The 27,462-nt window shown below is 64.4% G+C and overlaps 3 protein-coding genes across 4 annotated transcripts; all 3 read left to right on the top strand.

Annotated features, from left to right (window-relative positions):
- The first annotated feature begins 1,977 nt into the window (after window positions 1–1,977).
- P4HB (prolyl 4-hydroxylase subunit beta) lies at window positions 1,978–11,173 on the top strand. Its single transcript, XM_037157925.2, has 11 exons — window positions 1,978–2,524; window positions 3,552–3,758; window positions 5,267–5,400; window positions 5,504–5,641; window positions 8,338–8,442; window positions 8,594–8,719; window positions 8,840–9,040; window positions 9,252–9,372; window positions 9,476–9,657; window positions 9,762–9,848; window positions 10,362–11,173. Exons 1-11 carry the CDS (start codon window positions 2,377–2,379, stop codon window positions 10,440–10,442), a joined length of 1,530 nt encoding a protein of 509 aa, XP_037013820.2. The 5' UTR covers window positions 1,978–2,376; the 3' UTR covers window positions 10,443–11,173.
- A 4,153-nt stretch (window positions 11,174–15,326) lies between these two features.
- Window positions 15,327–16,507, top strand: PPP1R27 (protein phosphatase 1 regulatory subunit 27). The gene is made up of 3 exons (XM_037157680.2): window positions 15,327–15,654; window positions 15,743–15,893; window positions 16,201–16,507. Exons 1-3 carry the CDS (start codon window positions 15,465–15,467, stop codon window positions 16,322–16,324), a joined length of 465 nt encoding a protein of 154 aa, XP_037013575.1. The 5' UTR covers window positions 15,327–15,464; the 3' UTR covers window positions 16,325–16,507.
- Window positions 16,508–16,722: 215 nt separating this feature from the next.
- On the top strand, window positions 16,723–24,126 carry MCRIP1 (MAPK regulated corepressor interacting protein 1). 2 transcript variants are annotated; one of them, XM_037157849.2, is made up of 5 exons: window positions 16,723–16,771; window positions 21,755–21,862; window positions 21,958–22,076; window positions 22,593–22,694; window positions 22,797–24,126. In XM_037157849.2, the coding sequence occupies exons 2-5, from the start codon at window positions 21,786–21,788 to the stop codon at window positions 22,859–22,861; spliced, it is 363 nt and encodes a 120-aa protein (XP_037013744.2). In that variant the 5' UTR covers window positions 16,723–16,771; window positions 21,755–21,785; the 3' UTR covers window positions 22,862–24,126. The 2 variants fall into 2 exon arrangements, with proteins under 2 accessions (XP_037013744.2, XP_037013745.2); XM_037157850.2 differs by having other exon boundaries at window positions 16,724–16,771; window positions 21,808–21,862.
- The last annotated feature ends 3,336 nt before the right edge of the window (window positions 24,127–27,462 follow it).

Genomic DNA, 27,462 nt, shown 5'->3' with positions numbered 1-27,462 from the left:
ACAAGGCCCAGTGTGCCCACGACAAAGTCTCCGCCCCAACTGCCACTCAGCAGACAACCTGCAGGCAGGAGCTGTCCTTTGGCAGCCAGATGAGCACTTCCTGGGTGTCCGCCAGCCCACTGGGCACCTCTCAGTGTCTTCAACCCAACTGGATGAGAAGGGAGCAGTTTCATTCTGAGGATTGTTTTTGAGAGTAGTTACTTATCAAAACACATAATCGCTCAAGAGTTCAGCCAGTGTTTTATGGGCACTTTCTCTGGGCATGAGAGACTGCTGGGGGACATCCTGAAGCAGTGGTACCAGTCCAGAACGACGCCCCAGCCCTAGTCAGGAGGACGCGGCCGTGACCTCCAAAGACAGCGCCAACTCAGGGCCAGAGCACAAGGGGGAACAGCAGCCCACCCTCCCCTGGGGTAAGGCCTGCTGAGGTGCTCAGTGAACCTGGCTGTCTTGGGGGCTGGACGCAGCGCCGCAGCTCCCTCACCCAGCTACTGACCAACCACCCAAGAGACAAGATCTCAGGTCTCCCCCAGCTTTGCAAACCCCACTCTGCTGGTCCTGCACAGTTGGTGCACAAGAGCGACTCAAGAAGCACGGATATGGTACCATGTCCCTCATCTCAGGTCCCAAACTGTGGTCTGTAAAACGAGGTCATCCCAACCACAAAAGCGTTGGGAGTTGGGAGCAGCACAAGAGGCAATCCTCACCTGTGCCCCACCGAGCTGCAGGGGAGGCATAAGCTCATAGCCCTTCTGTGCAGAAAGTTTCAGCTCCTGCGAAGTCACCCCTGGGAAGCAGGCAGGTACCCCAGCAGGTACAGCCACCTCGTGCTGACGCTTCTCTACTGGAAGTGGGGGAGGTGCACAGAGAAGCCAGCGACCTTCAGGAATTGGTCTTCTAGTTGAAGGAGACCCACGTAGCAGAGAGCAATATATTAACAAGTGCAAACTCTCAAAAGTAGGAAAGCCTCTTTCTGGTTTCCTCATTTCTGAAATCAGGATGTTAGGCGACGTGTACATTTACTGTGGGAGTGTTTGTTTCCCCTCCCCCTGACGTTATTAAATTAATGATGAGTCTTCAAAGTCAGTGGCAGCGGCGGTTTACAAAGGAGGAATTAACTACAAATACAGCGGAAAGGTTCTGAAGTGGGGGAGGGGGGTGAAGGCGGTGGGCACCGGGGAACGTATCCACCTAGAGCCCACCCTTCAGCAGAAATAATATGCGAGCTACGTGTGTTATTTTAAATTCCCGTGGAGCCACGTTAAGAAAAAAACACTCTGATGTGTCAATATAAAGATCATTAAGGGAATATCGTTCGAAAATCTCCCCGTACTATCCCGATCCGGTGTGCTTTACACTCAGAGCCAGTCTTACACCGGCGGTAAGTGGCCTTGGTGGCAGTGGCGACCACCTGTTTGTTACACAGCGCGCGTCTGGAGGGCGCTGCGTGCGACCGGGCCTTCTCGGGCTGCTACTCAGTGCCCGAGATGCCTCGGGCAGCTTTGGAGGACTCGGCAGCCGAGGGGAAGGGATAGTGTAGTCCATGGGGCCTTTCGCCTTGGCGGGCACCGAGGAGTCCTCTTGGCCCGCGGGCGGCTCCAGCTCTTGCGCAACATCTGCGCGGAGCCCCGGGTCCATTTGCCCCCTTCTGGACCTTTAGGAGGACTCGCTCCGTGCAGGTGCCGCAGTCCACCCAGTCCCACCAGCCGACGTTGGGAGCACGCCGGGCCCCGAATCCAGGGAGCGGCGAGCCGCGCCCAAGCCCAAGACTTCCTAAGACAGAAGCCTCACGAGTCTCACGCGCGCCGGAAGTGGCGTCAGCCTAGGAACCGGAGGGCGTTGCCAGTCACGGAGACGCGGTCCAGTAAGAATGCAACACGCGAGATTTCAGATGCACAGGCGCAGCTCCGCCCCTCGGCGGGGGCTCCGCCCCACTGCCACGTTTGACAGAGGATTGCTCTAGGTGAGCGCCTCTTGGCCAATTAGGAGACGCAGAGCGCGGGCCCCCGATGGTAGCAGCCATTCCACCACCGAAGAAAGTGTCGGAGAAAGCCACCAGTCACAAGTCGAGGAGGAGAAAGTTCTCCGTCGGGAGCCAATGAGAGGCGGGGTTACAGCGCGAGCGCGAGCCCCTCCGCCAATTCCGGGCGAGGGCGGTGGAGTCCCGCGGAGCTCTTCCGAATCTAGGCCGGAGGCAGTGTAGACGTCCACTCCAGGCGCGGAGGAGGCGGGCCCCGGGATCCGCCGGCCAATAGCGAGCGGGGGCGGGCGGGCACGCGCGTGGTGGCCGGCTTTATAAGGGCGAGGAGAGCAGCGCGCGCTCTCGTGGCCTCGCTGTCCGGCGGCGCCAACTGAAGCGCTGCGCTTGCAGTCGACATGCTACGCCGCTCTCTGCTCTTCGTGGCTCTGGCCGTGCTGGCCCCCGCGGGCGCTGATCCCGAGGAGGAGGACCATGTCCTGGTGCTTCACAAGGGCAACTTCGAGGAGGCGTTGGCGGCCCACAAGTACCTGCTGGTGGAGTTCTGTGAGTGCTGCCCGGGCCTCGCCGCCGTCGTGGGGTGGGGATGGGTCCGAGGGGCGCAGGGGGCTCCAGGGGCTAGAGGGCTGGGGCGCGAGGCGGGGAGAGGGGGGACCGAGGGGCGGGCGCCCGTCCCAACCTCCCACCTCAGCCCGACAGTGGATTGGGGTCTTGGGGGCTGTTAGCATTCGGTCCACCCCTGGACGCGCTGATTCCCAGCCCCACGGAGGTTCATCCTGGGCAGACAACCCCCAGCCCTGCTGTCAAAGCCTCTGCGCCGCAGGTGCCCCGGGGACATCGCTCCTGCCCAAACTGGACCCTCAGGAAGATGAGGGCTGAGAGCCAGGACTGCTTTTGTGACCAACATCCACATGGCAGAATCCCTCTGCGAAAACAGGGTCTGCGTGGGGGGGGGGGGTGCTGCTGCGAACACAAAGGGACCTGCCAGGCTGCAGACCCCTCACGGCTCCCAAAGCGCCCTCAGCCTATGACAGCTAGTTCCAGAACCCAGACCTGGTGCTTATACGTGTTTAAGCCCTGCCCACCTGTGGTGGACACCTTGGGCCTGACACAGCTGCCACCCTTGGCTAAAAAGTAGTCTTGTCCTCACAGTATAAAGACCCAGCTGTAAACCTGAGGCTCAGGACAGGTGTGCACAGGTGTGTGTCACATACGTGTGACTAGGTCCTGACGCGGGTGGCCTCGCCCCCTTAACCTCTCAGCTGTCCTGAAGGGAATTTCTAAGGGCGGGTCTGCCCCAGTTGCCTGCACGCGGGTAATAGGAAGTTGCTGGTCGTTAAAGAGTTAGTCTTCCTGTGCTGAATGGGGACCGAGCAAAGTGGGAAGTGGTGTTGGTTTGTCATTCATGGCCTCTGTCCCCATATTGCCCAAGAGCACTAAGCTATCAGCTCAGCCTTGTACGTTGAGAGGGTTATCTGCCGAGCAGATAAGGTGTTCAGAGAGGGAAGTGCCCACGGACCAGGGAAGCTGGGAGCTGGGGCCAGTGCTTTCCAGCATCTCGCTTTCCTTTCAGACGCCCCCTGGTGTGGCCACTGCAAAGCTCTGGCCCCTGAGTACGCCAAAGCGGCCGGGAAACTGAAGGCTGAAGGCTCGGAGATCAGACTGGCAAAGGTCGATGCCACAGAGGAGTCCGACCTGGCCCAGCAGTACGGCGTCCGTGGCTACCCCACCATCAAGTTCTTCAAGAATGGGGACACAGCCTCCCCCAGAGAGTACACAGGTGTGGCCTCGGCTCTGCCCATCCTGGGCCTAGAGTGGGACTTGCCAGCAAGCCCTGGAAAATTCCTGAGGGGTGGGGGGCCCATTTTCAGAAACGTGGAGGGAACCAGTCCTTGGACCAAGTTCTTGGTCTAGTTCTAGTTCGGTCTTTGAGGAAAACTCTCATCCTGGAAGAACTTCCCAAGTGGAGAGTGACACCCTGGGCGTGGACAGCAGGCCTAGAGTGGGGGGCTGCGGCACCAAGGGCGGCATTGCTGTCCGCTGTGCCGGCCACTAAGCCGGGCACTGGGGGCTTTCCACCAGGAAGGGCTGGGGATCAGACGGCCAGCTCACAGCTGTTGGGCAGAACTCGGATTCAAGCCCTTCTCCGTCGGCCCAGCCCTCAGCTGCTTCTTGCTCACTCTGACACTGCTGGCTTGGGGCTGGGCTCTTTGTCACCCAGGCAGTACCTGTGACAGACAACCGGGGACTCTTTTGTCCATAGAACCGGTTCTGTGGCTCAGCCGTCAGAACGCACTGAAGTGGCCTGGCTCGTTAGTTCTGACGGCAGCAGCTCTGCTCTCACTGGGCTGCTGTTCGTTATTTGTTTGTTTGTTTGTTTGTTTGTTTGACGTTGTCACCCAAGGATGTGCTTATTGATTTTAGAGAGGGGGAGGGGAGGGAGAAACGGGAGGAGAAACATCTGTGTGAAGAAACATTGATCGGTTGCTTATTTATCTTTAGAGAAGAAGGGAAGGAGAGAGGGAGAGAAATATCAGTGTGTGGTTGCCTCTTGTGCATCCCCCGCTGGGAACTGGCCTGCAACCCAGGCATGTGCCCTGACTGGGAATCGAACCGCGTTTGTTTGGTTCGCAGGCCCGCAATCAGTCCACTGAGTCACACCAGCCAGGGCTGATCAGTTGCTTCTTGTATGTTCCTGGACCTGGGACAGAACCTGCAACCCAGGCCTGTGCCCTGACCAGGAATCAAACCCGCAACCTTTTGGTTTGCAGGGTGAAGCCCAAGTAACTGAGCCGCACCAGTCAGGGCAGCAGAATCTCCCTTTAAGTGTGAGATTCGGCAGGCTGGGCAGTCAGACCCCGTCTCAGGAGGACCAGCTGCTTCCCTTCCCACTCTCTCTGCTCTGGGTGGCGCCTTAGAGACTCTTCCTGCTGGTCCAGGAGCTGTGGGGACAGGGGTGCTTACCCGGCCTGGCCAAGGAGGGCAGGTTGTCAGCCCAGTTTCGGTGGGAAGACCGGCCGCAGGGCTGACTTTTTAGGCAGGTCCAGCACACCTCTAGTTGAGCTGAAGCCGACTGGGGGGGCCCTGGCGGGAGCGGGCCTCCCACTCACAGGCAGTGCGGGTAGTGACCGCGGACGTCAGGGGCGATGGGGAAATGGGAAGGGGCTGGAGGGGGAAGGACCTGTGACCCCGTGGGCCTGACCTTCGCAGCGAGAGGCGGCCTTGCTCAGGTCAGGCAGGGAGGGTGGGGCCCAGTTTCGAGCGAACGCTGCCTGTGTTTGGACGCAGCTGGCAGAGAAGCCGACGACATTGTGAACTGGCTGAAGAAGCGCACAGGCCCCGCGGCCACCACGCTGCCGGACGGGGCTGCTGCAGAGGCCTTGGTGGAGTCCAGCGAGGTGACGGTCATCGGCTTCTTCAAGGTAGAGACTGTGGGGTTCACCTCGGGTCTTCTCAGCTGTGGCCTCGGAGGCCGGGGTCCTTGGTGCTGGGCGTGCCGCCACCACCTTTGCTTCTCCCCAACAGGATGTGGGGTCGGACGCTGCCAAGCAGTTCCTGCTGGCGGCAGAGGCCATCGACGACATTCCCTTCGGGATTTCGTCCAGCAGCGATGTGTTCTCCAAATACCAGCTGTCAGGGGACGGGGTCGTGCTCTTTAAGAAGGTGAGTGGCCTGGGGTGGCGGTGCCCGGGGCGGGGCTGAGGCTTCAGGCTGGGGCTGGCGTCGCCTTCCTGTTGCCGAGTGCTCCTCGAGGACCTTGCCCAGGGATGCCGGGCCGCCAGCCTGGCAGTTATCAGGGCTGTTGTGCAATGTCAGGCCGTCAGCGCCACTCCGACGGCGCCCTTCGGCCCTCTGTCCGCTCCTGTGGCAGCCAGCGGGCGGGCGCAGTGTTCTGTGAGGGTGGAAACAAAGTAACGCGCCGGCCGTTTTAGGCATTGCTGGGTAGTTCTGCAGCATTAGCTACACTGTGTGTGGTGCAACATTATTTCTGCCTCTAAAACTTCTCGTCCCCCAGCCTGGCCTAGAGCTCTGCTCTGAGGGCCCCTGGGCCCGGCCCTTCCTCTTCCTAAGGGGCTGCTCGTGCCTTAACTGTGGTGCGCTGCACACTATGGCCACAGCAGAGGGGCTCTGCCTTTAATTTTTTTTTTTAATTTACTGATTGATTTCAGAGAGAGAGAGAAGCTTCGTGTTTTCACTCATTTACACATTTGTTGATCAGTTCTTGTCTGTGCTCTGACTGGGGATCGAACCCACAACCGTCCCTATTGGGACGATGCTCTAACCAGTGGACTCCCCGGCCAGGCCAGGGGCTGGGGGAGTCTTTGCCTTTTATTTCGGCTACCAGGCGGTGGGGGGCAGGGAGGCAGGCAGTCAGGCACCCCTGCTCTTGGAACAGGGCTGTCCCTGGGTTGGGGGACAAAAGCCACATGCAGAGTGGAGGCGGCGGAAGGCAGGCTGCAGGGTGGCCTGCGCCCAGGCCGTCAGAGTGGACGCCACGAGGACACGGGGCAGCAAGGTGCTGGTCTCCGGCTCTGCCTCGGGGTGGGGGACGGCATTTTCCGCAGGACCTGCTGGGCGGGGGAGGCCTCTCAGCCGCCTGCGGGGGACAGGAACTGCCCGGGCAGAGGTAACGTCGTAACGTCAGCTGGTTCAGGTTGAGAGATGCTCTCCGAGACGTTGAGACCCATTCACGCTGTCCCCGTCACCCCGACACCGAGGGTGGGTGTCTTCCCGGAACCGTGGGTTTGGGCAATCAATCGTGTCCTGGAAGGGTAGAGCCACCATTTCTGTTCTGCAGAAAACGGCAGTGCTGGCCGGGGTCCGCGCCCGCACAGGCCAGCACCTCCATGCCCAGGGTCTGGTGCAGAGCCCCCGTGGGGACCAGCCCACCGGCCCCACTTTCTCAGCGGCCACGCCCTGTTTTTCTTGCCTGTACTTGCTCCCCCTCCTTCAGGCTCTTCACCCCAGTTTCTTGCAGTGTGCGGGGCTGTTACGTGTTCCCGGGGCTGAGCCGGCTGCCACTTGCTGTCCAGGCTGACGGGGGCGCGGTGGCACCAGCGGCACTGGAGCCTGTGAGTCCGGCCTGCATCGCTGGCACGGAGCCTGGACAGTGGGCTTGAGAGCCGGGCGCCCTGTGTCTTTGTTCTGACGCCCCTCTGTTCTCGGGCGGGGTGGTGCCGGCCTCCCCGCCACACCGGCGTCCAGCCTTTCTGTGACGCAGTCTCTGAGGCCTGACCAGGCTGGCTCCTGAGGCCGGCCCCAACTGAACGATGGCCGGCCGTCTGCTTGTTACGAAGGAGACGCCAACCTGGCGTCACGTGGCAGCGTCACCAGATAGACTGCCACTCAGCAGAGCGGCGGCCCCATGTGACACTGGCAGACACTGCTTAGAGGGCAGGGTGGGGGCTGTCTGTCCCCCATCGGGGCTCAGTGTCTCCCTGGGTGTGGGGCCGGCCAGCCCCCTCCTCGCAGCATCGAACGCTTGACCTTGGCATTTCTGCCCTTCTCACAGAACTCCCCACGTTCGAGGGTTTGGGGAAGGTGGAGCTGGCCTCGGCCTCAGCCCGTGGGGAGCAGGGGCTGGGGCCTCGTCTGGGCTCCTGACGTTCACCTGGCCCTTGGTGTGGTCTGTGGGGGGCAAGGTGGGAAGGGCACCCTGCTTTTCTGGAAGTTACGGGGAAGAAGTGCAAAGAGGACTGAGCAGGGGGGAAGGCCTGCAGCTCCTCTGCAAGGCAGCCGGGAGGTGGTGGTGGGGAGCAGGCCTGAACTGCCACTCGGGGCACAGGACAACCTGTGTCAGGCAGCCCCCCCGTGCGTGGCCCCAGGACTCGACAGGGGGTCCTGGAGAGCCATTTGTGGGTTTTTTGTTGTTTTTTTAAGAGCTTATTTATTTTTAGGGGGAAAGGGAGGAAGAGGGAGAGAAACATCAGTGTGTGGCTGCCTCTCATGGGGCCCCTACTGTGGACCTGGCCCTCAACCCTGGCATGTGCCCTGACTGGGAATCGAACCAGCGACCCTTGAGTCCACTGAGCCACACCATCCAGGGCTGGGAGAGCTTCTGTTAAATGGAGAGACTTGTTGGTTTCGATTATGTTACTAATTAGAACCGAGAAATTTTTTGAAACTTAATGAACGTAATTCGTTCTAAAACAACAATAGAAAACTAGTCACATGCTACCAAAATCACATTTTTATAAACATTACTTTTTCCCAGGCATTTTAGTGCATCGGCGGGGCCCGTGGGGCAGGGTGTGGGCCAGCTGGTCCCTGCAGGCCTGTGCTGGCCCAGGCTGAGCGGGCCGGGGACACTGGTGGCCCCGTGGAGCCCTCGGTGCTCAGGGCCCTCTCTCCGTCCGCAGTTCGATGAAGGTCGGAACGACTTTGAGGGGGCGGTCACCAAAGAGAAGCTGCTGGACTTCATCAAGCACAACCAGCTCCCGCTGGTCATCGAGTTCACTGAGCAGGTGCGGCTCCGGTGGTGGGGAGCCCCGGGCGCCCCACCCTCGCAGTCCCCATCGTCACCCAGCCTTCCGGCGGTGCGGGGCCCGCGGAGCCCGCGTCTCTCGTCCCTGGCTCAGCCTGTGGCTGAGACCCAGTAACCTGTTTGTGGCACAGACGGCCCCGAAGATCTTCGGAGGCGAGATCAAGACCCACATCCTGCTGTTCCTGCCGAAGAGCGTGTCCGACCGGGAGGGCAAGCTGAGCGACTTCAAGAAAGCTGCTGAGAACTTCAAGGGCAAGGTGCGTGGGCCTCCCCGAGGTCAAGGGCGGGCTGAGGCTTCCCCCCGCTTGGGGCTGCCCTGTGTGCAGGGCCGTGCGGAGTCGAGGCGGCCGTTCTCAGCGTACTGTCTCTCCCCCAAGATCCTGTTCATATTCATCGACAGCGACCACACAGACAACCAGCGCATCCTGGAGTTCTTCGGCCTCAAGAAGGAGGAGTGCCCCGCCGTGCGCCTCATCACCCTGGAGGAGGAGATGACCAAGTACAAGCCCGAGTCCAGCGAGCTGACCGCGGAGAAGATCACGGACTTCTGCCACCGCTTCCTGGAGGGCAAGGTCAAGGTGTGCACCACGCCTGGCTGGGCCTGGCCCGCTGGCTCCTCACTTCCCAGTGTGGACCCCGAAACCGTGCCCTTAGGACCCTGAGGACAGGCCCCTGGCAGCGGGAGAGTGACCTTTGCTGCCACACTGCGTGGGGAGTGAGGGGCGCCGGGGGCCCGTGGGTGGGGGCCGTGAGCACCACATCCCTGATCCTTGCCCCTCCGCCCTCCAGCCTCACCTGATGAGCCAGGAGCCACCCGAAGACTGGGACAAGCAGCCTGTGAAAGTGCTGGTCGGGAAGAACTTTGAAGAAGTTGCTTTTGACGAGAGAAAGAACGTGTTTGTGGAGTTCTGTGAGTGGAGCCACCCCCTGGGCCTGCGGGGCGGGTGTGGGGGCAGGGGTGGCCTCCTGGGCCAGGGGACGGGGCTCAGCCCTGCTCGCTCTGCCGCCTCCAGACGCCCCGTGGTGCGGCCACTGCAAACAGCTGGCCCCCATCTGGGACAAGCTGGGAGAGACATACAAGGACCACGAAAACATTGTCATCGCCAAGATGGACTCAACGGCCAACGAGGTGGAGGCCGTCAAAGTGCACAGCTTCCCCACCCTCAAGTTCTTCCCCGCCAGCGCAGAACGCACGGTGCGCCTCCGGGCCGCGGGGCGGGGGTGGGTCCTCGAAGCCCCTGCCTCCCGGGGGGGGGGGAAGGTGCCGCCAGGGTCTGCTTCTCACTCCCCTCCCCACAGGTCATCGATTACAATGGGGAGCGGACGCTAGATGGTTTTAAGAAGTTTTTGGAGAGCGGCGGCCAGGAAGGGGCAGGGGATGACGACGTGAGTGATGGTCACCCTGACTGGCCTCTGGGGCCACAGCCTGCAGGCCACTGGACACAGCTGCCAGGCTGGGAGAGGCCTCCCCTCGCGGTGATGTCCCTCACCCATCAGCACCCCAGGGCAGGGTGCTGTTCAGGGGTCCCCTGAAGTCTTAGCACCCGCCCCACATGGCTCCCCGCTGGACGTCAATGTCCTCCCCCAGCCCCTTGCCTGAGGTGCCCTCTGTGAGTTGTGGTCAGTGTGGGGCAGCAGAGGAAATGTCAGACTTGGTCCCAGGCCAAGAGGGAGCAACAGGGGTGGGGCTGCTGACCAGCAGGACATTTGTGTTGAGAGCAGAGGTCACCCGGAAGCCCTCGGCAAGTGGGCGAGGGGCCACTCCCACTGCCGAGTTGGGTGTGATTGGGACGGTGGTTGGCAGGCTGTCGCTGGCCCCACGCGCCCTGAGGGCTGGAGGGGGCAGACGCGTGGGGGGCAGGCCGTGACCTTCCACAGACACCCCCCCCTCCACCCCAGGACCTGGAGGACCTGGAAGAGGCGGAGGAGCCTGACCTGGAGGAGGACGAGGATCATAAAGCCATGAAGGACGAGCTGTGAGGCAGAGCCCAGCCGGCGCCCCGCCCCTCCGGCGCCGACCCTGCAGCTCCACTTCTGCCACGCACCGGGGGAGGACGAGCCCGACCGGAAATGCAGGGAGCTTTCCGAAGCAACACCTCACCCGCACACACTAGTCCGCTGGAGCCCGCCCTCCCCTCTGCCTCTGGGCTGCCGGCGGGGCTGACCCAGGCCAGCCCGTCCCGCGGCCTCCGCACGGCCGCGCGCCTGCGCAGTCTCGCCCGGGCAGCGCTGCCTCCCTGTTAAACTGTCATCCGATCACTTCAGCGAGATGCCACCTGTGGGGTTTTTAGACATTTTGGGGTGTCAGGGTGTCCGTCCCACCTTGGCCGGGCCACACTGGAGACAGATGTCCCCCGCATGGAGAGCGACTGTGCCATGCTGGACAGGCCCCTCCCACCTGTGGCAGTGTTGCCACAACTGTGCGTGGTTCCCACGCGGTCTGGTCAGCACAGACTTCAAGTCCTCTGTCCCTGGGGCCCTGCCACGATGCAGGGGCTGTGGGCGCCGGCTGGGCCAGGACGGGCCCCCTCCGAGAGCCGGCTCCTGGCTGGGCCTGTGGCCCCCACCGTGCAGAGCCCAGGCCCCCCGCTTCCAGGCTGGGCAACAGCCAGGGACCTCAACCCAGTCAGCTGTCAACAGCTCTTCAGGCATTTCTCCCACACGATGGAATTGGGACACATCGGCCAAATAAAGTGGAAGTTTTCACTGCCTGCCTCCGCCTCTGTCTCCCGGCCGAGGGGTGGGGCTGCTCCTGCTGAGACGCCTCCTTGGAGCACCGCGCAAGTGTGAGGCTCCCAGGGGCCGCCGCAGTCCCCAGCCTGTCACCAAGTGCATGGCCTGGGAGCACAGGTGGGTCACCAGGTGGGGGGAGGGGAGGGGCTGCCACCCGCCCCCCACTGGTGCCCTGCCTCGGGGCTGGCTTACTGGCTCCCCTGTGACGGGTGTGTCTGGCATCTAGTCGTCACCAGGTGGGTCCTGCTGGGGACACTGGGCACAGCCCCTGGAGCAAGCCGGCCAGAGGTGCCGGGCTGCTGCCTGTGGCCATGGGGGGCCCGTGGGAAGCCAGCCTTATGGCTCTGCAGTCGGGCAGAGTGGCACGATCTGATCTGGTCACCAAACGTCCACAGAGAAAACAGCAGCCGCCAAGTTCTTAAACTGCACTGACTCGCAGAAGCTCAGCCTGCTGTTTGCGGCAGACAGAAAGGCATGACGGGGCCCGAGGGTGTGAGGGGGTTGCTGCCAAGCCAAGGGCACCTGGGAGCCGGGCCAAGGACGCCGCCGGGGCCCGCAGGGCTCGGGCCAGGCCGTGGCCCCAAGCACGAGCACAGCGAGGGGCTCGGTGTCTGTCGCTGCCTGTGTTTCTGCAGGTGGGAGGGCCCACGTGGCGCCATGTGGTCCATGAAAGCCCATCCCCAACTCGCTTCCCAGAGCAGAAAGCGTGCGTGTCCGGGTCCAGGCTCACCTGCTGGTTCGCCGTCCGGGCACTGGCGTCTCCGTGGACGCACTGCGACTGTGGTTCTCTTGGAAACCCCTCCCGAGGGAGGAGGAGTGTCGTCTCCCTCAGACAGTCTTGTTCCCAGCAGGAGGCCCTCGTGCCCACGCTGCCCTCCCAGTGTGGCCAGCCAACACCCAGGCCCTCAGGACCCAGGGCCGCCCCCTCCTGTGGCAGGACGTGGGGCGTGGCGTGCAGGGTGACCCCCGAGGGCTGTCTGGGCGGCACAGACCGGCCCGGCCTGGCCTGGCGCCTGGAGGCCTCCCCTGGTCGCTGGTTGCTGGGAGGCCTGTGCCACGGCTGCTGTTCAGCCGGTCTGCCCAGGGTCGGTGTGTGGCACCCCAGTCCTGCCGACTGTAACACGTGCACGAGGGTGGGGGTCACTAACTCAGCTCTGCCACCCAAACCGGGTGGTTTCTCAGCATGGCGGGTTCCTGGGGTCACAGCCACAAGGGGTGGGTTTCATCCAACCCTGCGCTCGCCGCCCCTATAACCGTGCCAGTGGCCCCGGGACCTGCGGAGGGAGCCTGGCCCTGTGCACAGGCCACATCTGTCACGTGCCCCAGCAGGGGTGTCACTGATACCAGTCCCTTCTGCAGACTGCTGACGAGGCCATCACTTGGCCCGTTGGCTGGGAGGTGGCGGGCGGGGTCCAAGACCCGTCAGGGCCACTCCATCAGCCGCCTCACAGCAGCTCCTCAAGGTGGTCTGGCCAACCAGGCTGTGGGGAGGGCGGCCTTGGGCGGGCCCAGCCTGCCCCCTGCCTACGGGGTGGCAGGGATGGGGTGGGGGGGGAGCGGGGTTCTCGGCATCTTCAAAGTAAGCTTTCTGCGTCTGCCCTCTAGGTGGCAGGAACTTACAGTCCCAAAAACCAGTCGCTTCACAAGTCCTTCGGGCTGCGAAGGGTCAGAGCAGGACCACCTGAACACACACAGGCTCGTTCCCACGTGGCCGCGGCACAGGCAGGCTGTGCCCACCAGGCCAGGCTAGACTGCTGGCGGGCAGCTGCCGACGAGTGGTCTCCAAGGAGCCAGCTGCGGGGCACACCCATGGTTCCGTGTCCACAACTGCCTTCTAGGGGCTGCACTGCGACCGGGAGGCTTTGGACAGCAGCCCCTTCGGAGACCAGGACGTGCTCTCAGCTTGCTGTCAGCAGGCAGACCTGGAGACGGGGCCACCCCCACAGGCTTGCCCAGCCCGCCTCTGGCCCAGGTCCTGGTGGCACCTGGGGAGGGCCATGCCACTGGGGCAGCTTCCCCCACGGCTCTTTCACCTGATCCTCTGCGCGGGGAGGGCAGACAGAACTTTCCACCAGCACCGGAAAAGGTGATCTTCACATCGAAGGAAAGTTCTGTCTTCTGTCTTCAGGGTAGAACTTTTGGTCCCCGAGCTTCGTGTCAGTAAGCCAGGAGCCTGTGCCTGGCTCCTCCGCAGCCCGTCAGACCACCAGCCCGTCCCCAGGAGTCAGACCACCAACCCATCCTCCAAGCCCCCAGGGGCAGGAACGAGGGGCATCATCCTTCTGTGGGTCCCCTGCAGGGCCTGGGATCATGAGGCAGCCAGAGAAAACCCACCAGGGCCGGGGGGCTGTCTCGGTGGCCCGGTCTCCGCAGGGTGCGGCACGAGGCTTTGCGCCTAGAGGGTGTGAAACACAGGGGTGAGCGGGAGTAGATGTAGTGTCTGGACAGCGCAGCCTGAAGAATAAGTCATAAGTGAGGATACCAAATGATAATGACAGTAAGAAGACAAATGATACAAATAAATAACACAATAGTTAGTACCGAGTAGTGCAACAATAAACTATTTAATGTATTCACCGCTGTAAACCTACTTTGGCCCACCCTGTTCATTTGGTGACTTGATTTCCTGGGGCTGAAACCACCCTGATGACACGGAGCTGGTGCCCCTGCTGCCTGCCCCTGCCCTGAGGAGAGTGCTGGTCAGCAGGGGCACCTCGCCACAGTCAGGGGCTGCCCTGTGTTCCCCGCCCCCAGCAGCCACATGTTGAGGGGCCAACCCCAGGACATCAGGGTGGAAGCTTATTTGGAAACGGGGTCGATGCGAATGTAGTGGAAAGAGGGCTACCGGGGGGGTGGGGGGGCCTACTCCATCGACTGGTATCCTTACAAAGAGGGGACATTGCACACAGACAGCTAGCGACCCCGCCGGGGGAACGCCCTATGGACATGCGGCCGAGGACAGACCACGGCACCAGCCAGTGGAGAGCCCCGAGGGGGACTGCCCACAGAACCAGGAGGCGCCAACACTTTCCCCCCAAGTTCCAGACTCCAGAACCAGGAGAGAACCGAGCCCTGTTGTTCAAGGTCCCACATCCAGCACCTGTCATGGTGGCAAAATGGCCAGCTCAGGCGTGCGGGGCTTCCCTGACCCCGCAGGCGCACGCCTGGTCCAGCTAGGCTCCCACATGCGTCCAGGGCTTCCATCTTTTCTGCTGCCTTCTCTCCCGCACCCAGGCCTAAGCCCCGCCCCAGGCCTCTGTGGCTGCTGTGATGGCAGGTGGCCCGGGCCCAGCCTGCTGAACTGTCTTCTGAAAGTTCCACTGGCTGCGGTCCCACAGGTGAGTTGGCACTGGGACGGCTGCAGAGGGCACACCAGCCCCTGGGACATCACGTCCTATTTCTGGGGCGCAGCCTCAATGGCACCTGCATCGTGAGCACATGTCCCATTGGTAGCAGAAACCTGGAACTGGAACTGGGGGGCAGGGACGGGGGTCAGGATGGAGAGGAACAGGCCACATGGGCAGGACCTGCAGAGGGTGTCCAGTGGGCGGGGCAGGACAGCCTGAGCAGGAGCTGAGGTGTCGGGACTCCAGCCCCTGGGGTTCTCCAGCAGGAGGGCGGCACCACCAAGACCCAGGTTTTGGTAGAAGTGCCGAGACTGGTATGGCCGTAATGGAAGGTGATGTGCCAGGGAGGGAAGATGGCTCGGGCCAGGCCTTCTCCCCAGCACTGCCCTGATCGTCCTGGGATGGGGCAGCCCTAGCTTTCTGGGAGGTGGAGGCGCCATGACACCTCACTGGATGTCATGCCCTTCTCCCAGAGTTCCAGCCGGGGCCCTCTGCTGTCCTTGGTGCTGGCTTGCCCTCCTTACAGGCCCTGTCCTTCAGGTGTTCTCGGTAAGGCACCTTCTAAGTCCAGCCGTGGGGCCGGGTGGCACAGCCAGCCAGGAAGGATCTGACCCCTTTGGCCGGGCACGGCGACAGGTGGGCTGAAAGATGAGCCGGTAAACTTGATCTGAGCGTGAGGCGGAGAGCGGCTCGGTTTCAGCTCTCGTGGTGTGAGGGTGACCATGCAGCTTTATATAGCCCTTGGGGGCCCATATAAATAGGGCTGCTCTTGCAGAAGGGGCACAGGCAGCAGTTCAGGAGCCGGGTTGGAAGCCACTGTCCTAGGCTCAAGGACCCTGCCCACCAGTCTGGGTCGGGCTGGGCCCATTCTTCCCCTGAGCAGTAGGGCCCTCCCAGGGCGGCCAACACCACAGTCCCCAAGATGCCCAGCAGAACTGTGCGCTATGTTCGCTACAGCCCACGGCAGCGGCGGCGGCGGATGCTGGCCCAGCGCAACGTACGCTTCCCCAACGACGTCCTGTTCCTGGACCACATCCGCCAGGGCGACCTGGAGCAGGTGGGGCGCTTCCTCCGGGCTCGGAAGGTGGCCGTGGACACCATCCACCCCTCCGGTGAGTGCCTGCTGCAGGGCCAGCCAAGGTCTGCGGGGACGGCAGGGGAAGGACTCTGCTGTGACCCCACCTGCCCCGCCCTTCCCAGGCCTGGCAGCCCTGCACGAAGCTGTCCTGGCTGGAAACCTGGAGTGTGTGAAGCTGCTGGTCAAACACGGGGCTGACATTCACCAGCGCGATGAGACGGGCTGGACACCCCTGCACATCGCGTGCAGCGATGGATACCCTGACATTGCCAGGTGAGAGGGTGAGGCCCTCGGCTTCCTCCCAGCCCCTCCTGCCTCAAATGGTCTCCAAAAGCTGGCCGTGGGGCTGTAGCTGAGAACCCTCAAGGCTCTGGGAATCTCCTCTGCCCTGATGCCCTCCCTACAGCGCATGGGAAAAGTCAGCCGTTAGTTCCTGAAAGGTCAGGTTTCTTACCCCTCACCCCACCTAGAAAAAGGGAAAGTAGGTGGGTCTCAGGGCTCTATCCGGCTCCCCGGGGCTTCGGGGGTTTCTCCAGGCCGTGTCCCCACTGCGACGTCGGGGGGGGGGCTTTCACCCCAGGTACCTCATCTCCCTGGGGGCAGACAGAGAGGCAGCCAACGACGACGGCGACCTGCCCTCGGACCTCATTGATCCGGACTTCAAGGACCTGGTGGAGCTGTTCAAGGGGACTAGGATGGACTGAGCCCGGCCCTGCCCTCCGACGACCCGCACCCCGCGCCCCCGCGGGGCCAGAACCCCGTTAGCTGGGCACAACCCCCGTCCCACCCCTCTGGCCTGGCTTTTTCTCCAGGTGAATTTTTTATTGTTGCACTTTTTACTTTTTCAATAAACATGATGCCTCAGCCCGTGGTGGTGCCGTGACTGCTGGAGGAGACACCTGCCCATGCCAGCCTCAGGCTCCAGCCGCTCTCGGGGGTCAGCAGACCCTGCCGTCCGCGCCGGAGCCTGGGGCAGCCCCCTACCCCGCACATCGCGATGCTACCGCCCCACCAGGGACCCCACCGCCCGTCGCCAGGCGCGCCGCCGTCACGTGGCCCGCCGCGTTCTGCGCGTGCGCGTGCGCGGCGCGCGTCACTTCCGGCCGGGCCCCAGCTGGCGGCGGCGGCGGTGGCGGAGGCTGAGCGGCGAGGTGAGGCGGCGGCGGCGGCAGGGGCGGAGCGGGCGCGGCCGGGACCCGCCCCGGCGCAGCGGCCCCGAGGGGAGGGCAGGGGCGGGTCGCGAAGGCCCTCGCGCCCCACCCACCCTGCCCCGCGCCCGGGCCTGCTGGGGGCGCCGGGGCCGCGCCGCGCGGGAGGCGGGTGTTGCGGAACGTGGCGCCGGGGCCACGGGGCAGGGCCGGGAGGGGCAGCGCGGCCGAGGTGGACCGGGGCGCCGTCTCCGGCCTTAAAGGGGCCTCCCCGCGTGTCCCCTGGGGCTGGCCCCGCCGCAGCCTCTCTCCCCTCGGCGTCCTGCCTGTCCCACCCCTGCCTTCCGGGGCCGGGGCGTGCGGACGGAAAGCGGGCAGCGCGGCCTGCCACGCCTTCGTGGGGCGTGGGGCGGCCGCGGCGAGTGGTGCACAGGGTGCCCCCGCGGGGCCGGGCTGCCGGGTGGAAGCCGTGGGCATTCCACTTCCCCTTACAGGAGCAACGGGGCGTGTGAAAACTCCAGGTCTAACGCAGATGCAAACGTAGCGTCCCCCGTCCGGTCCCGGGGAACTTCCGAGAAAAGGTGGTCTTTTAGCTGGACCCCCAAGGACGAGGACAGCAGTTGGGGCCGAGGGGACCAAACTTTGGGGCAGCTTGTGCAAAGTTCCTCGAATGCCAGTGGGCAGCAGAGAGCGACCCTTGGGGTGCAGGTGTCCACAGCTTTGAGGAGGACTCTGGCAAGCGGGGGGGGGGGGGGGGGCAGGGGAGGGCCTGAGTCCTGAAGGCGTGGTCTTGATTGGGGTGGTGGGGTTTCCGAGCCGAGGGGTGCACACGCTGGGGTCTGTTGCTCGCACCGGAGATGCTGTTGTCACCCAGGGAAGCGGGATGAGGGCCGGCGCGCTGCTCGGAGGCCTTGCCCCGCGTTGTTTGGAGTCCAGTTCAGCAGTATTCTGCTGGCACTGCTTGGGTAGTGGGTCATTTTCCAGAAGTCTCATTGGCTGGAACTGGACTGAGAAGAGCCCTGCACACACACAATGACAGGAAAAGCAGAACCTAAGAATGTTTGAGTCTCGGAAATCCCGAAGGAACACAGAACGCCCGGCCATCAAGTCATTAGTTCTCACTGTGCCATACCCACGGTCACTGCTCTGGACAGCAGTGTCCCCCTCTCCTGTCTGCAGCACATGGTTGCGTTTGGGGCAAGAGTTTGAGACTGGGGCGTCGGGCTGGGCTTCGGCACCTCCCACCCCTGTCCCCAGAAGGTTTCTGGGACCCTTGGTTCCCCTGGAAGAGCACGGTACTGGACTGATCCACCAGGAAGGCTGCCTCCAAAACCGAGCAGGGCTACATGGAACCTGCCCGGGCAGGCGAGGGAAGAAGCAGGTTCTGGGGTGCTTCTCCTGGGTGAGCTGTGCAGGCTGGCCCTGGAGGCCCAGAGGTTGGGGTGCAGGCCCTACTCTGCTGGGTGGCAGGCTGCTTCACCCACTGAGCCTCTGTCGGGGGCTGTCAGGGTGCCTCCTTGGCCCGGTGTGGGGCTGGAGCTGAATCTGTGAAGTACCCAGCGCATTGGCGCCCTGTGGTTAGCCCCTGGCCAGCATTTGCTGTGGGCTGTGGAGCTGCTGCTTCTTCATAGGCCCCACATTTTCCTGGTCACCCCCTCCTCCAAGTGGGCTGGCTTTGCCCCGTTGCCCAAAGCTGGTCTGGGTTACACTTCACCATCAGCATCGTCCCTCTAGTTCTTGGAAGTGCCTGGTTAGACAGGGCATCCTTCTGATACCCTGTTGTGGGGTGAGGAGACACAGAGATCTCCATCCAGGTGGTGGCTTCACATGCCTGTGCCCTCCTGGGGACACCTTTCGGACCGCTGTGCCCCAGAGAGGGAAGGCACTTCCCCAGGGGCAGCGGGGACGGACAGCCTTCAGCCACAGAGCGGCTCAGGACTCTGTGGTGCACCTAGGGGGCCACCAGGTGCCTGGGCAGCACCCACAGCAGCCCACAGAACACAGGGGGCGCAGTTCTCTGCCCTGACAGCAGCAGGCAGAGCTGGCTCTGTGGCAGAGACTGTGGGGTGGCAGGGGGCCAGCAGCAGGTGACACCTGATGAAATAGACTGGGGCCACACGGCGGGCTGGACGGCAGTAGAGGGCCCAGGTGGTGTGTGGGTGGCATGTACTCGGGGAGCGGGTGTCGGTGAGATCGTGCCAGCAACAGGTGTACGGGGTGAGAGAGGATGCGCACCCTCGGGAAGGGGGAGTGACCATAGGCTGTGGCAGTGGCCCTGCCTCGGGGAGATGGGACGCCGTCCTCAGCTCTGAGACTCGGGTAGTGGGCACTGCAGCTCCTGTGGTGCGGCGGCGCGGCAATGGGGGGGGGCCGTCGGGCGGGGCGGGCCAGCGACTGCGGGCAGCAGCCAGCCCCAGGGCCAGGAGGAGCAAGAAGTGTCTCGGGGTGACGGCACTGGGTTCGTGATGGTGCATGTGACGGTGTGTGGATATGTGATGGTGTGTGGACGTGTGATGATGTGTGGGACGGCGTGTGGAGCTCAGGAGCTGAAGCAGTTGTGTCCCGTGACCCTTGTGAGTGAGAGCAAGGAAGAAGACCAGGGAGGGAGAGGCCGCCACCTGAGCACCGAGCAGCTGATCTCTGCCCTGCCGGACTGCAGCCCCCGACCCCACCCGGGCCCTCAGGGGCTCTAGGGGCTCCCTAGAGGCCACTCGTGCTTTTCCAGGCCTGTGTCATTCTCTCCAGCTCCTTGTCACCTGGCCCCTCCACACCCTCCTCCCTGGCGTCCCTGCGCAGCACTGTCCCCTGGTGGAGAACACGCCCGGGTTGCCCGCTCCCGAAGCTAGACACACACCTCCAAGGCCCTCACCTGGCCCTAGGCCTCCGGACCCGGACCCAGGACGGCGGTTGGGGCCAAGCCCCACCCACCTGCCTCACCCCGTGAGAGACGGTCGCTCTGGGAGGGGGGGTTGGGTGAGGCCGGTCCGGACAGGTCAGCTCCTCGTCCAGCTCTTTGTCACCCCTGCCCTGGAGTGGCTGTCACAGAGCTCAAGTGTGTAGTCAGTTCTTAAGGTTTTATTTAGTAACTTAGAGGGGAAGGGAGAGAGACAGAGAGGGAGAGAAACATCAGTGTGTGCTTGCCTCTCATGTGCCCCCTACTTGGGTCCTGGCCCACAACCCAGGCACGTGCTCTGACTGGGAATCGAACCGGCGACCCTTTGGTCCCCAGGCCAGCGCTCAATCCACTGAGCCACACCAGCCAAAGCTCATTTGATTTTTAATGGGAATTTGGGGGGTCAGAATCAGTCCCAGCCCCTTGCAGGAAGCCCAGGAGGTAAGGAGGGTACTCCAGCCCCTGCCCCTCCTGTGCCCAGGGGCAGCAGGTGCCTGGGCTTAGGGGATTCGCCAGCAGGGCCATGAGACCCCTCAGTGCCCGGAGTCCGGCCAGGAGAAGGCTCTGGTGAGAAAGACCCGAGGAAGGGGGCCGAGCTGAGGGGAGGGGGGGGTTGGAGGTCGCTCCCGTCTGGGACGGCCAGTTGGCAGGACCAGGCAGGGCACAGGCTGTTGGAGTCGGGCCCGGCAGGGCGTGACCCCCACCTGAGAGGAGGCGGCAGAGGCTCCTTTGAAAACGCCGCTGTTTGCCCTCCAGTCTCAGGGTGTGAGGACCTGTTGGTGTCTGGCCCTGGGAGAGGTGCCTCCCAGTACGACGTCTGCCCGGGGCCTCGGTGACAGGGCTCAGCCCTGCGTCTGGGCGCTGGTACCGCCTCCACAGGCTCCAGATCTGGCCAGGAGGCCCAGCCAGCGGTGGGGGGTGTGAGATGGTCCCCAACACAGAGACCAAGGGCTCTGGGGGTCTGGGGCTCACCTCGCAGGTCGGGTCCCCTGCAGGCCAGCTGCTCTGGGCCAAGCATGACCAGGCCTAGGGACCGCAGAGGAGAAGGGAGTGGGCGAGGCTGTGGGGGACTAAAGAGGTGGTTGGCCAGGGGAAGAGGGCCGGCTGGCACCTCCATCCTGGGTGTAATTAGAGCTTCCGCTCTCTGGTGATGGCCAACAGCCCCTTGTCCCAGGGCGCCCTCCGGTGGGGTGGCCCTGGGTGTGAGCACGGGCTGGAGGCTGCAGCCTGGGGGGGAGGCAGGGCTCCGCCTGCTCACAGGAGGCTGTTCTACACCTTTTTGCTGTTTTCGACTGAGCTTCTGGGCTTCAGTTTCCTTGGTCAGGTGTTTAAATGCGCACAGTCTGACGGGAGGACGCCCACAGCTGTCCTCTTCTGGCTGGGAGGGCTGTGGCCCAGGGTGGTGGGGGGAGTCCTTGTGCTCAAAGCCCCCTCACAGGGCTCCCCCACCCCCAGCGGTGGGGGGTGCCCAGCGGTGGGGCAAGGTCAGGGCTGGGGCCAGCCCTGTATGGCCAGAAGGGACACTGTCCAGCCTGCGAGTCTGAGGGTAAACCTAAAAATAGACTCCCACGCAGGGCTGCAAATCCCCTGGGCAGAGGGGGTGCAAACCAGCTGGCTTGGGCACTGGGCCTCGGTCACTGGGTCAAGCCCCAGGCCCGGCAGCTTCCTCCCTGCTCACAGCCCTCCCCTGCCCTCCTGCCCAGCTGGCCTCGGGGACCAGGCAGCTGTGCCAGCTCCTGCATCCTCACCAGTGGGAAGCTTGGTGTCCACATCTTAAGAGGGGCACAGGCTGATGGGAACACACGCAGGCCTGCGGGCCACGCGGGCAGAGTTAGGGTTTGCTGGAGAGGCGCTTGCTCTGCTTGTGGGGACGGGGGCCCCTGACTCTGGGGAAGGGGCTCCCCAGGCAGTGGTGGCCCGGTTCACGCATGTCCCTGCCCCTCCCCCTGCTGCTGGCTCCCACCAGTTGAACCTGCTGCCTCCTTAGTCAGTTGTGGGCCCCACCCTCGGGTCCCCTGGTGACATTGAGGTCACGGCAGTTTGTCAGCAGCTTAGAGGGAGGAGGCTGACGGGCCTCGTGCCCCGCCCCCCAGGAAGCCCCTGTGCAGAGGGTGGCACTGCCCCATGGCCCGCGCCTCCCTTTCAGAGGCCGAGGGGACCCGGCAGCAGCGCGTGTGGACCAGACGCCCAGCAATGACCAGGTGGGTCCTGGGCCGCGGAGTGGCCTCTGCCTGGGGGTGAGGGGAGCGGGACCCCTGCCCTGCCCCCGACGCTCCTCACCAGCCCGGCCCCCCAGCTCCCCTGTCTCCAGGGTCGTCTACAACGGCAAGAGGAACAGCAGCCCCCGCTCTCCCCCCGGCACCGGGGAGATCTTCACCCCGGCCCACGAGGAGAACGTGCGCTTCATTTACGAAGGTACCGGCGCCCCTCCCGCCACCACGCCCCTCCCTCAGCCTCCAGGGCCAGTCTGGAGGGACAGGCTCTGGCAATGGGGGCCAGTTCCCAGGGGGGCAGTGCCACCAGAAGGGGCAGCATCTGGAGCTGGTTGGGTGCTCTCGGGGAGGGGACGTGTGGAAGACAGGTGTGCACTCTGGGGGCTCCCGGGGGGCTCCAGGGGTGGGGCGTGTGCTGGAAGGCTGCTGGGAGTGGGGATTGCTGCACCCGGCAGGGTCGCCTGTGCCTCTCCGACTGAAGCCCCTGGTCACAGTGTGGACGACAGGTGGTCCAGGCAGCGCTTCCCGAGTGAGTGGGGGGTGCGCTGGGGACGACTTCAGGTCCAGAGCCGTCCAGTCTGGGGGACAGATGCTGTGAAGAGGGGGAGTGGGGGGCCTGGGGGAGGGCCTGCGAGGACCCTCTGAAGGGGGCCGGGCACTCCCGGTGGCAGGCTCTGGCCTTGGGCCAGGGCTCTGAGCTGGCTCCTCCTTCCCGCAGCCTGGCAGGGCGTGGAGCGGGACCTGCGGAGCCAGGTTTCAGGCAGCGAGCGGGGCCTGGTGGAGGAGTATGTGGAGAAGGTCCCGAACCCCAGCCTGAAGAGTGAGTGGGCTGGGGGTGCGGCTGGGTCCGAGGGCTTCCCGAGGGGCAGGGCTGGGCGAAGCTGCCTCCCGCGCTTACCGCTGACCAGCTGTGTCCGCACAGCCTTCAAGCCCATCGACCTGAGCGACCTGAAACGCCGGAACATGCAGGATGCCAAGAAGTCCTAGAGCCTCCGTGGGCGCCCCCCTGGCCTCTGGGAGATCCGGGTGCGGCCTGATGCTGGTCTGCCCTCCTGTGGGCCCAGCTCCTGGCTGGGGGGGAGGGGCCGTGCTCCCAGGGGGCCACAGGCCCCAGGACCAGGACAGCGTGATTGTGATTGATGGCCTTGGCCCGCCCCTCCTCCTCCAGCCCCCTCCTTTCCTCTCGGCGGGCTCCGCTGCCAGACACTGGGAGGGTCTAGGCCCTGCCGGCCCCTGAGCCCTTCTGGGCCCAGCTGCCTGGGTGTCTCTGGAGCCCCCTGGCTCTGCCTGCCCCCAAGGACTTGACCCTGACTCTTCCTGTCCTCTTCCCCACTGCCCCACCAGCCCCCGGCCCCTTCCAGGATCAGGACAGAGTTGAGAGGACTGCTGTGGTCCCCTGGGCCCGGGGGCCGTGTTTTTCCCTGAGGCGGCAGGAAGGCGGGGCGAGAGCAGCCCTTCCCACTGTTGGTGTGGGCCTCTCACCTCGCTGCTTCTCTGTCATGGACACAGGAAGTGTGTGGCCCCCCCCACCCCCACTGTCCAGCCTGGCCCCTTGCTTCCTGCATTAGCTTCCGGGTGGCACCACCTACCAGCCTGGGACACCGCAGGCACCCTCACGGGGTCCTGGGCACCCAGGCTGGGCTCCTGGTGTCTGCCGCCCCCTGGGGCAGGGCTGTGTAGGTGCCTGGCGGGTCTTCCGTGTGGTGCACCGTGGGGGTCGCCAGGGCTGTCTTCTTGGGACTGGAGCCTGGGGCCGGAGAATAAAGGCGGGCAGCCGTGGTCAGCCTCCTGGCATTCTGTCCCTGCTGCCCAGTAGTGCTGGAGACCCGGGTTCATGGTCAAGGCCCCTGAGCCCAGAAACTTTGATCCCTGGGCTCCCCAAGGGGCTTGGCCTCTGGGGGCGGGTGTTGAGGGTGGGGGCCTCCTGGAGGCAGGGGCGGGGGTTCCTGCAGGCTGCAAGGGGCCCGTCCCTCTGGGGGCTGTGGCCCACCCAGAGACCCGGGGCTGGTGCCCACCGGGCGTGCACCGGCCCCGCACACCCGGACGGCCGAGACGGCCTTCGACAGACACGCCGCACCAGACCGGAGTTCACTTTGGGAGCATCATTTCTAGAGGAGTATTGATTGGCCCCCAGGTGGCTCTGGGAGGCATGTCTCCCTGGGGGTGGTCCCGCAGGAAGGACAGTTCTTGTGTGTGTTGTACTGGGTTTTATTGAGAGAGCAAGAGAAAGAATCGCTGATCTGTTCCACCTACTGAGTGTGCATTGATTACTGAGTGTGCTCTGCCCGGGGGTCAAACCTACATCCTGGAAGGACGGCCACAGAGCCACCCAGCCAGGGTGGGCGGGCTCACAAAATGAGTGGCCACCTAGGCCCGCTGCCCGAGGGTGGTGGCCAGCACCAGACCCCGAGCTGAGTCTGCACCTTGAGACCTGTGAGGGTTTTCATGCCATTTGGGCTGGGTCGCCTGATCTGCCCCCCACTGTTGGGCTGGGAAGGGGTGTAGGCACCCTCTAGCTGGGGTACACATCACACCCCACACCCCAACCCTGCCTAAGCCACCAAAGATGGGGTGGAGCAAGGCAGGGCCGAGGGCCGGCCCCTGTGCTGCCTTCGGTGGCCAGCAGGGGTCCTGCTGGGGTGACGGGTGGTGGGCTGGACCCCCACCAGCCTCCGCCCTGTGTGCGGCCTGAGTGACTTCTCAGCCTGAGTTTCCTCCTGAGAAGACCGGTGCCTGCTGCCACTGTAGGTCACCTTGTGGGTCACCTTGAAGGTGCACTGGCCCGCACCCTCAGCTTTGGCACCGTGAGCACAGCACACAGGAGTCGGGGGCCTGGACCACCACTGCTGCTGGTGGCTGGGGGGCGTCACACTGCCTTCCAGCTGGAGTGTCTCTTCTGGGAAAGGCAGGTGTGGGCCACGGTCCACAGGGTGTCAGTTAAAAGTGGACTTGTTTTCAATGCCAAGCCCCCTGCGGGTCTTTCATCCCTCCCCTGGGGCTGGGGGCAGACCCGGGCCTGAGCTCCTTTCAGCCCCACCCACTCACTCTTGGTGGTCCTTCTGGGCCTGCATCCGCTCCCCATGAGGGTGGGCCCCTGGGACAGGGACAGGGGTGGCGGGGAGAATAAGCACAGAGGGGTGCAGGGTGGGGGAGGTGGGGCCCAGCCCATGGAGGCCCAAGTCCTGGGCTTGGAGCCTTAACCCAGCGGACCTGCGGTGCCAGGGCCCCTTCCTCATGTGACATCCGGTTGTCCAGGCGTCCCCGTGGGCAGGCACCTGGTGCTGTCACGAGTGGGAGTGTGCCCCTGCAGGGAGGACTGGATGGGGGTGTCACTGCTCCTCAGGTGCCCCCACACTGCCCGGTGCAGCGAGCGGCCTGTGTCCTGGGGGCCTTGGGGCATGTCCATGCCTCCGCACACCCCACTCGACAGCGTGGTGTCAGGCCGAGCAGCTCCAGGGGCAGGTTGACCGCCCTGTCTTCCCGTCGGCGGGGCGGCCTCGCTCTGGTCCACTCACTGTCGCGTCCCTCACGTGTCTGCGTGGTGGGTACCGCGCTGGCCAGGCCGTGTGCACTGAGGATGAGCAGTCGGTCGGCACCGGGCTGCGTCTTCCCTCGGGTCCTCCTTCCTCTGCGTTTGGGTTGGGGCCACTCCCACCTCTGCAGTGGTCGTGGGGTTTCCCACGTTGTGGGTTGGGTGGGCTGCGCCCTGTGGTGGTGACAGGCCCTTCTGTCCCGAGCCCGGTGAGCGGGGTGGCCCCAGAGGCTCATTGTGGACAAGGTGTGGGGACTGGAGGCGCTCCTTGGGAGCAGGGTCTGCAGCGCAGAGTAGGGGGCCCTGGGGCGCTGCAGGCGCAGGCCGGCGTCGTCAGAATGTCGAAGTTTAGAGCTCCATGAAGGAGGGAGGAGGGTCGGGCCTGACCCCGCGCACCTTGGTGGGGGAGGGGCTGAGCCCCGCCCCCACCGAGAGGCGGCCCCTCCACCCGCAGACGGGCCTTTGCCCTGGGTCTCCGTCCCCAAAGAGCAGGTTTTCCCATTTCGCTCGCCTGCCCCCCCCCCGCCACCCCCTCCCCCCGTGCTCTCTCTCCTCCACAGCCTCCCTCACCGTGGAGTTTACATCGTGACGCCTCTGTTTGCACTCGGAGCTCGGCTGTGTGGGAAACTGTCCTTCCCGCCCAACTCTGTTTTCCTTACAGTCACTAACTGCCGCCTTCTCTGTGTTCAGACACCAGTGAGGTCCTGACTCCCACCGGGCCCGCCCAGTCCCCTCTCCGTGTGTCAGTCACTTTGGCCCACTGGAGGGCGAGTCCCTGCAGCCCCGGCCCTGCCCGGGGCCCCAGTGGCCCACTGGGCCCAGTCCCCACCAGGGCACCCGCCCTGGTGCCTCTCAGTCTGCCCTGTGCGCCCCCGGCCCTACATCCTCCCCCCTCGGTGTCCAGCCCCTGCCAGGCCTGCACCTCTGAGCCTGAAGCCACTGGCCTGCTCTACTTCCTTTGGGGACAGAGAGGGGGCAGAGGAGGGCAAGGGCAGAGGGAGCTGGGGTCGGGAGGCCGTCCGAGGGCCCCTAGGTGAGCCCACAGCCCCAGGCGGGCACCAACCCCCAGCTCAGCTGGCGTGAAGGAGAGCCAGAGCCGTCCCCCTGCACTGGCGGCTGGCACCGGCTTCCTGGCACAGAGGGCTGGCTGTGGGCGGGGCCGTGGAGGAGAGCAGGGTGGGGTGTGGGGGGCCTGAGTGGAAGGTCGAGGGCTTCAGTCCTGCTGCTTGCCTGGCACTGTCCCCCCCCCCCGGGGCTGAACCCCCCCCCCCAATCACAGGGGCTCTGGTTGTGCCCCAGGACTTCGGGAGAGCCCAGTCACCTCTAAGTAGCCTCCCTCCCCTCATTGCTCCCCCCTGCCTGCAGGGGGGGCGGCTGGGGGGTGCAGGCCCCCCCAGTAGGGCCCCAGTGCCTGTGGGTTAGTAATTCTATTTACCTTTCCTGAGAGGCCTCCTGTCCTCTCATCTGCTCCAATTAGCGGGCGCAGTCCCAGCCCGCGTGGCCGCAGGGGCCGTGGGCACCCCTCCCCCAGGCCTCCTGGCAGCTCAGGAGCAGGGGCATCTGGCCGGCCTTCGCGGCTTCTGCTTTTTGCCCCTGCGCCTCACTCCATCCACGCCGCGCACACACCCCAGCAGGCACCTGGCACCACTGCAGGGGCACCCCAGAGGGGCAACCCACTACAGCCCCAGGCAGCTCCCTGCCCTGTCCTGGCCTCCAGACCCCTTGTCAGGCCCACTGTGCCCGGTGGCCGCTGGACCTTGGGATGCACCCTGGGCTACTGCCCACCCCTCAGTGCACGCCTGGCGCGCTCTCCCTGGCACTCAGCTCCCTCCCGGCAGCGGCAGCCACCCCCCACCCGCCAGGCAGGGTGCCCAGCACCCCGCAATGGCGGTGTCCGCGCTGCACACAGCTGCCCTTGTGGGTGAGCACCGTGTGGCCACGCCCCCACCAGTGAGAGCGCCTGGCTGTGCAGAGGCCTGGAGACTGCCGTCCGCTCGCCGGGCCGCTTCAGCAGGGGCCCATTTCTCTCTGCTTCACCCTGCTGTGCACCTGAGAC

Source organism: Artibeus jamaicensis, unplaced genomic scaffold (genome assembly GCF_021234435.1).
Source record: "Artibeus jamaicensis isolate MK-2021 breed Jamaican fruit bat unplaced genomic scaffold, CSHL_Jam_final contig_2259, whole genome shotgun sequence".
Lineage (NCBI taxonomy): Eukaryota > Metazoa > Chordata > Mammalia > Chiroptera > Phyllostomidae > Artibeus > Artibeus jamaicensis.
Note: the sequence above shows the minus strand (reverse complement) of the source record. Positions and strands in the feature narration are given on the sequence as shown.

What these genes read in the sequence shown, in the direction of transcription:
- P4HB (XM_037157925.2), top strand. Translation starts at nt 2,377, where the DNA reads ATGCTACGCCGCTCTCTGCTCTTCGTGGCTCTGGCCGTGCTGGCCCCC. An exon ending in TCCTGGAGGGCAAGGTCAAG is followed by an intron (nt 9,041 to 9,251) that starts GTGTGCACCACG and finishes TCCGCCCTCCAG; the next exon opens with CCTCACCTGATGAGCCAGGA. An exon ending in CCGCCAGCGCAGAACGCACG is followed by an intron (nt 9,658 to 9,761) that starts GTGCGCCTCCGG and finishes CCCTCCCCACAG; the next exon opens with GTCATCGATTACAATGGGGA.
- PPP1R27 (XM_037157680.2), top strand. Translation starts at nt 15,465, where the DNA reads ATGCCCAGCAGAACTGTGCGCTATGTTCGCTACAGCCCACGGCAGCGG. An exon ending in GGACACCATCCACCCCTCCG is followed by an intron (nt 15,655 to 15,742) that starts GTGAGTGCCTGC and finishes CGCCCTTCCCAG; the next exon opens with GCCTGGCAGCCCTGCACGAA. An exon ending in GGATACCCTGACATTGCCAG is followed by an intron (nt 15,894 to 16,200) that starts GTGAGAGGGTGA and finishes CTTTCACCCCAG; the next exon opens with GTACCTCATCTCCCTGGGGG.
- MCRIP1 (XM_037157849.2), top strand. Translation starts at nt 21,786, where the DNA reads ATGGCCCGCGCCTCCCTTTCAGAGGCCGAGGGGACCCGGCAGCAGCGC. An exon ending in AGACGCCCAGCAATGACCAG is followed by an intron (nt 21,863 to 21,957) that starts GTGGGTCCTGGG and finishes CCGGCCCCCCAG; the next exon opens with CTCCCCTGTCTCCAGGGTCG. An exon ending in CGTGCGCTTCATTTACGAAG is followed by an intron (nt 22,077 to 22,592) that starts GTACCGGCGCCC and finishes TCCTTCCCGCAG; the next exon opens with CCTGGCAGGGCGTGGAGCGG.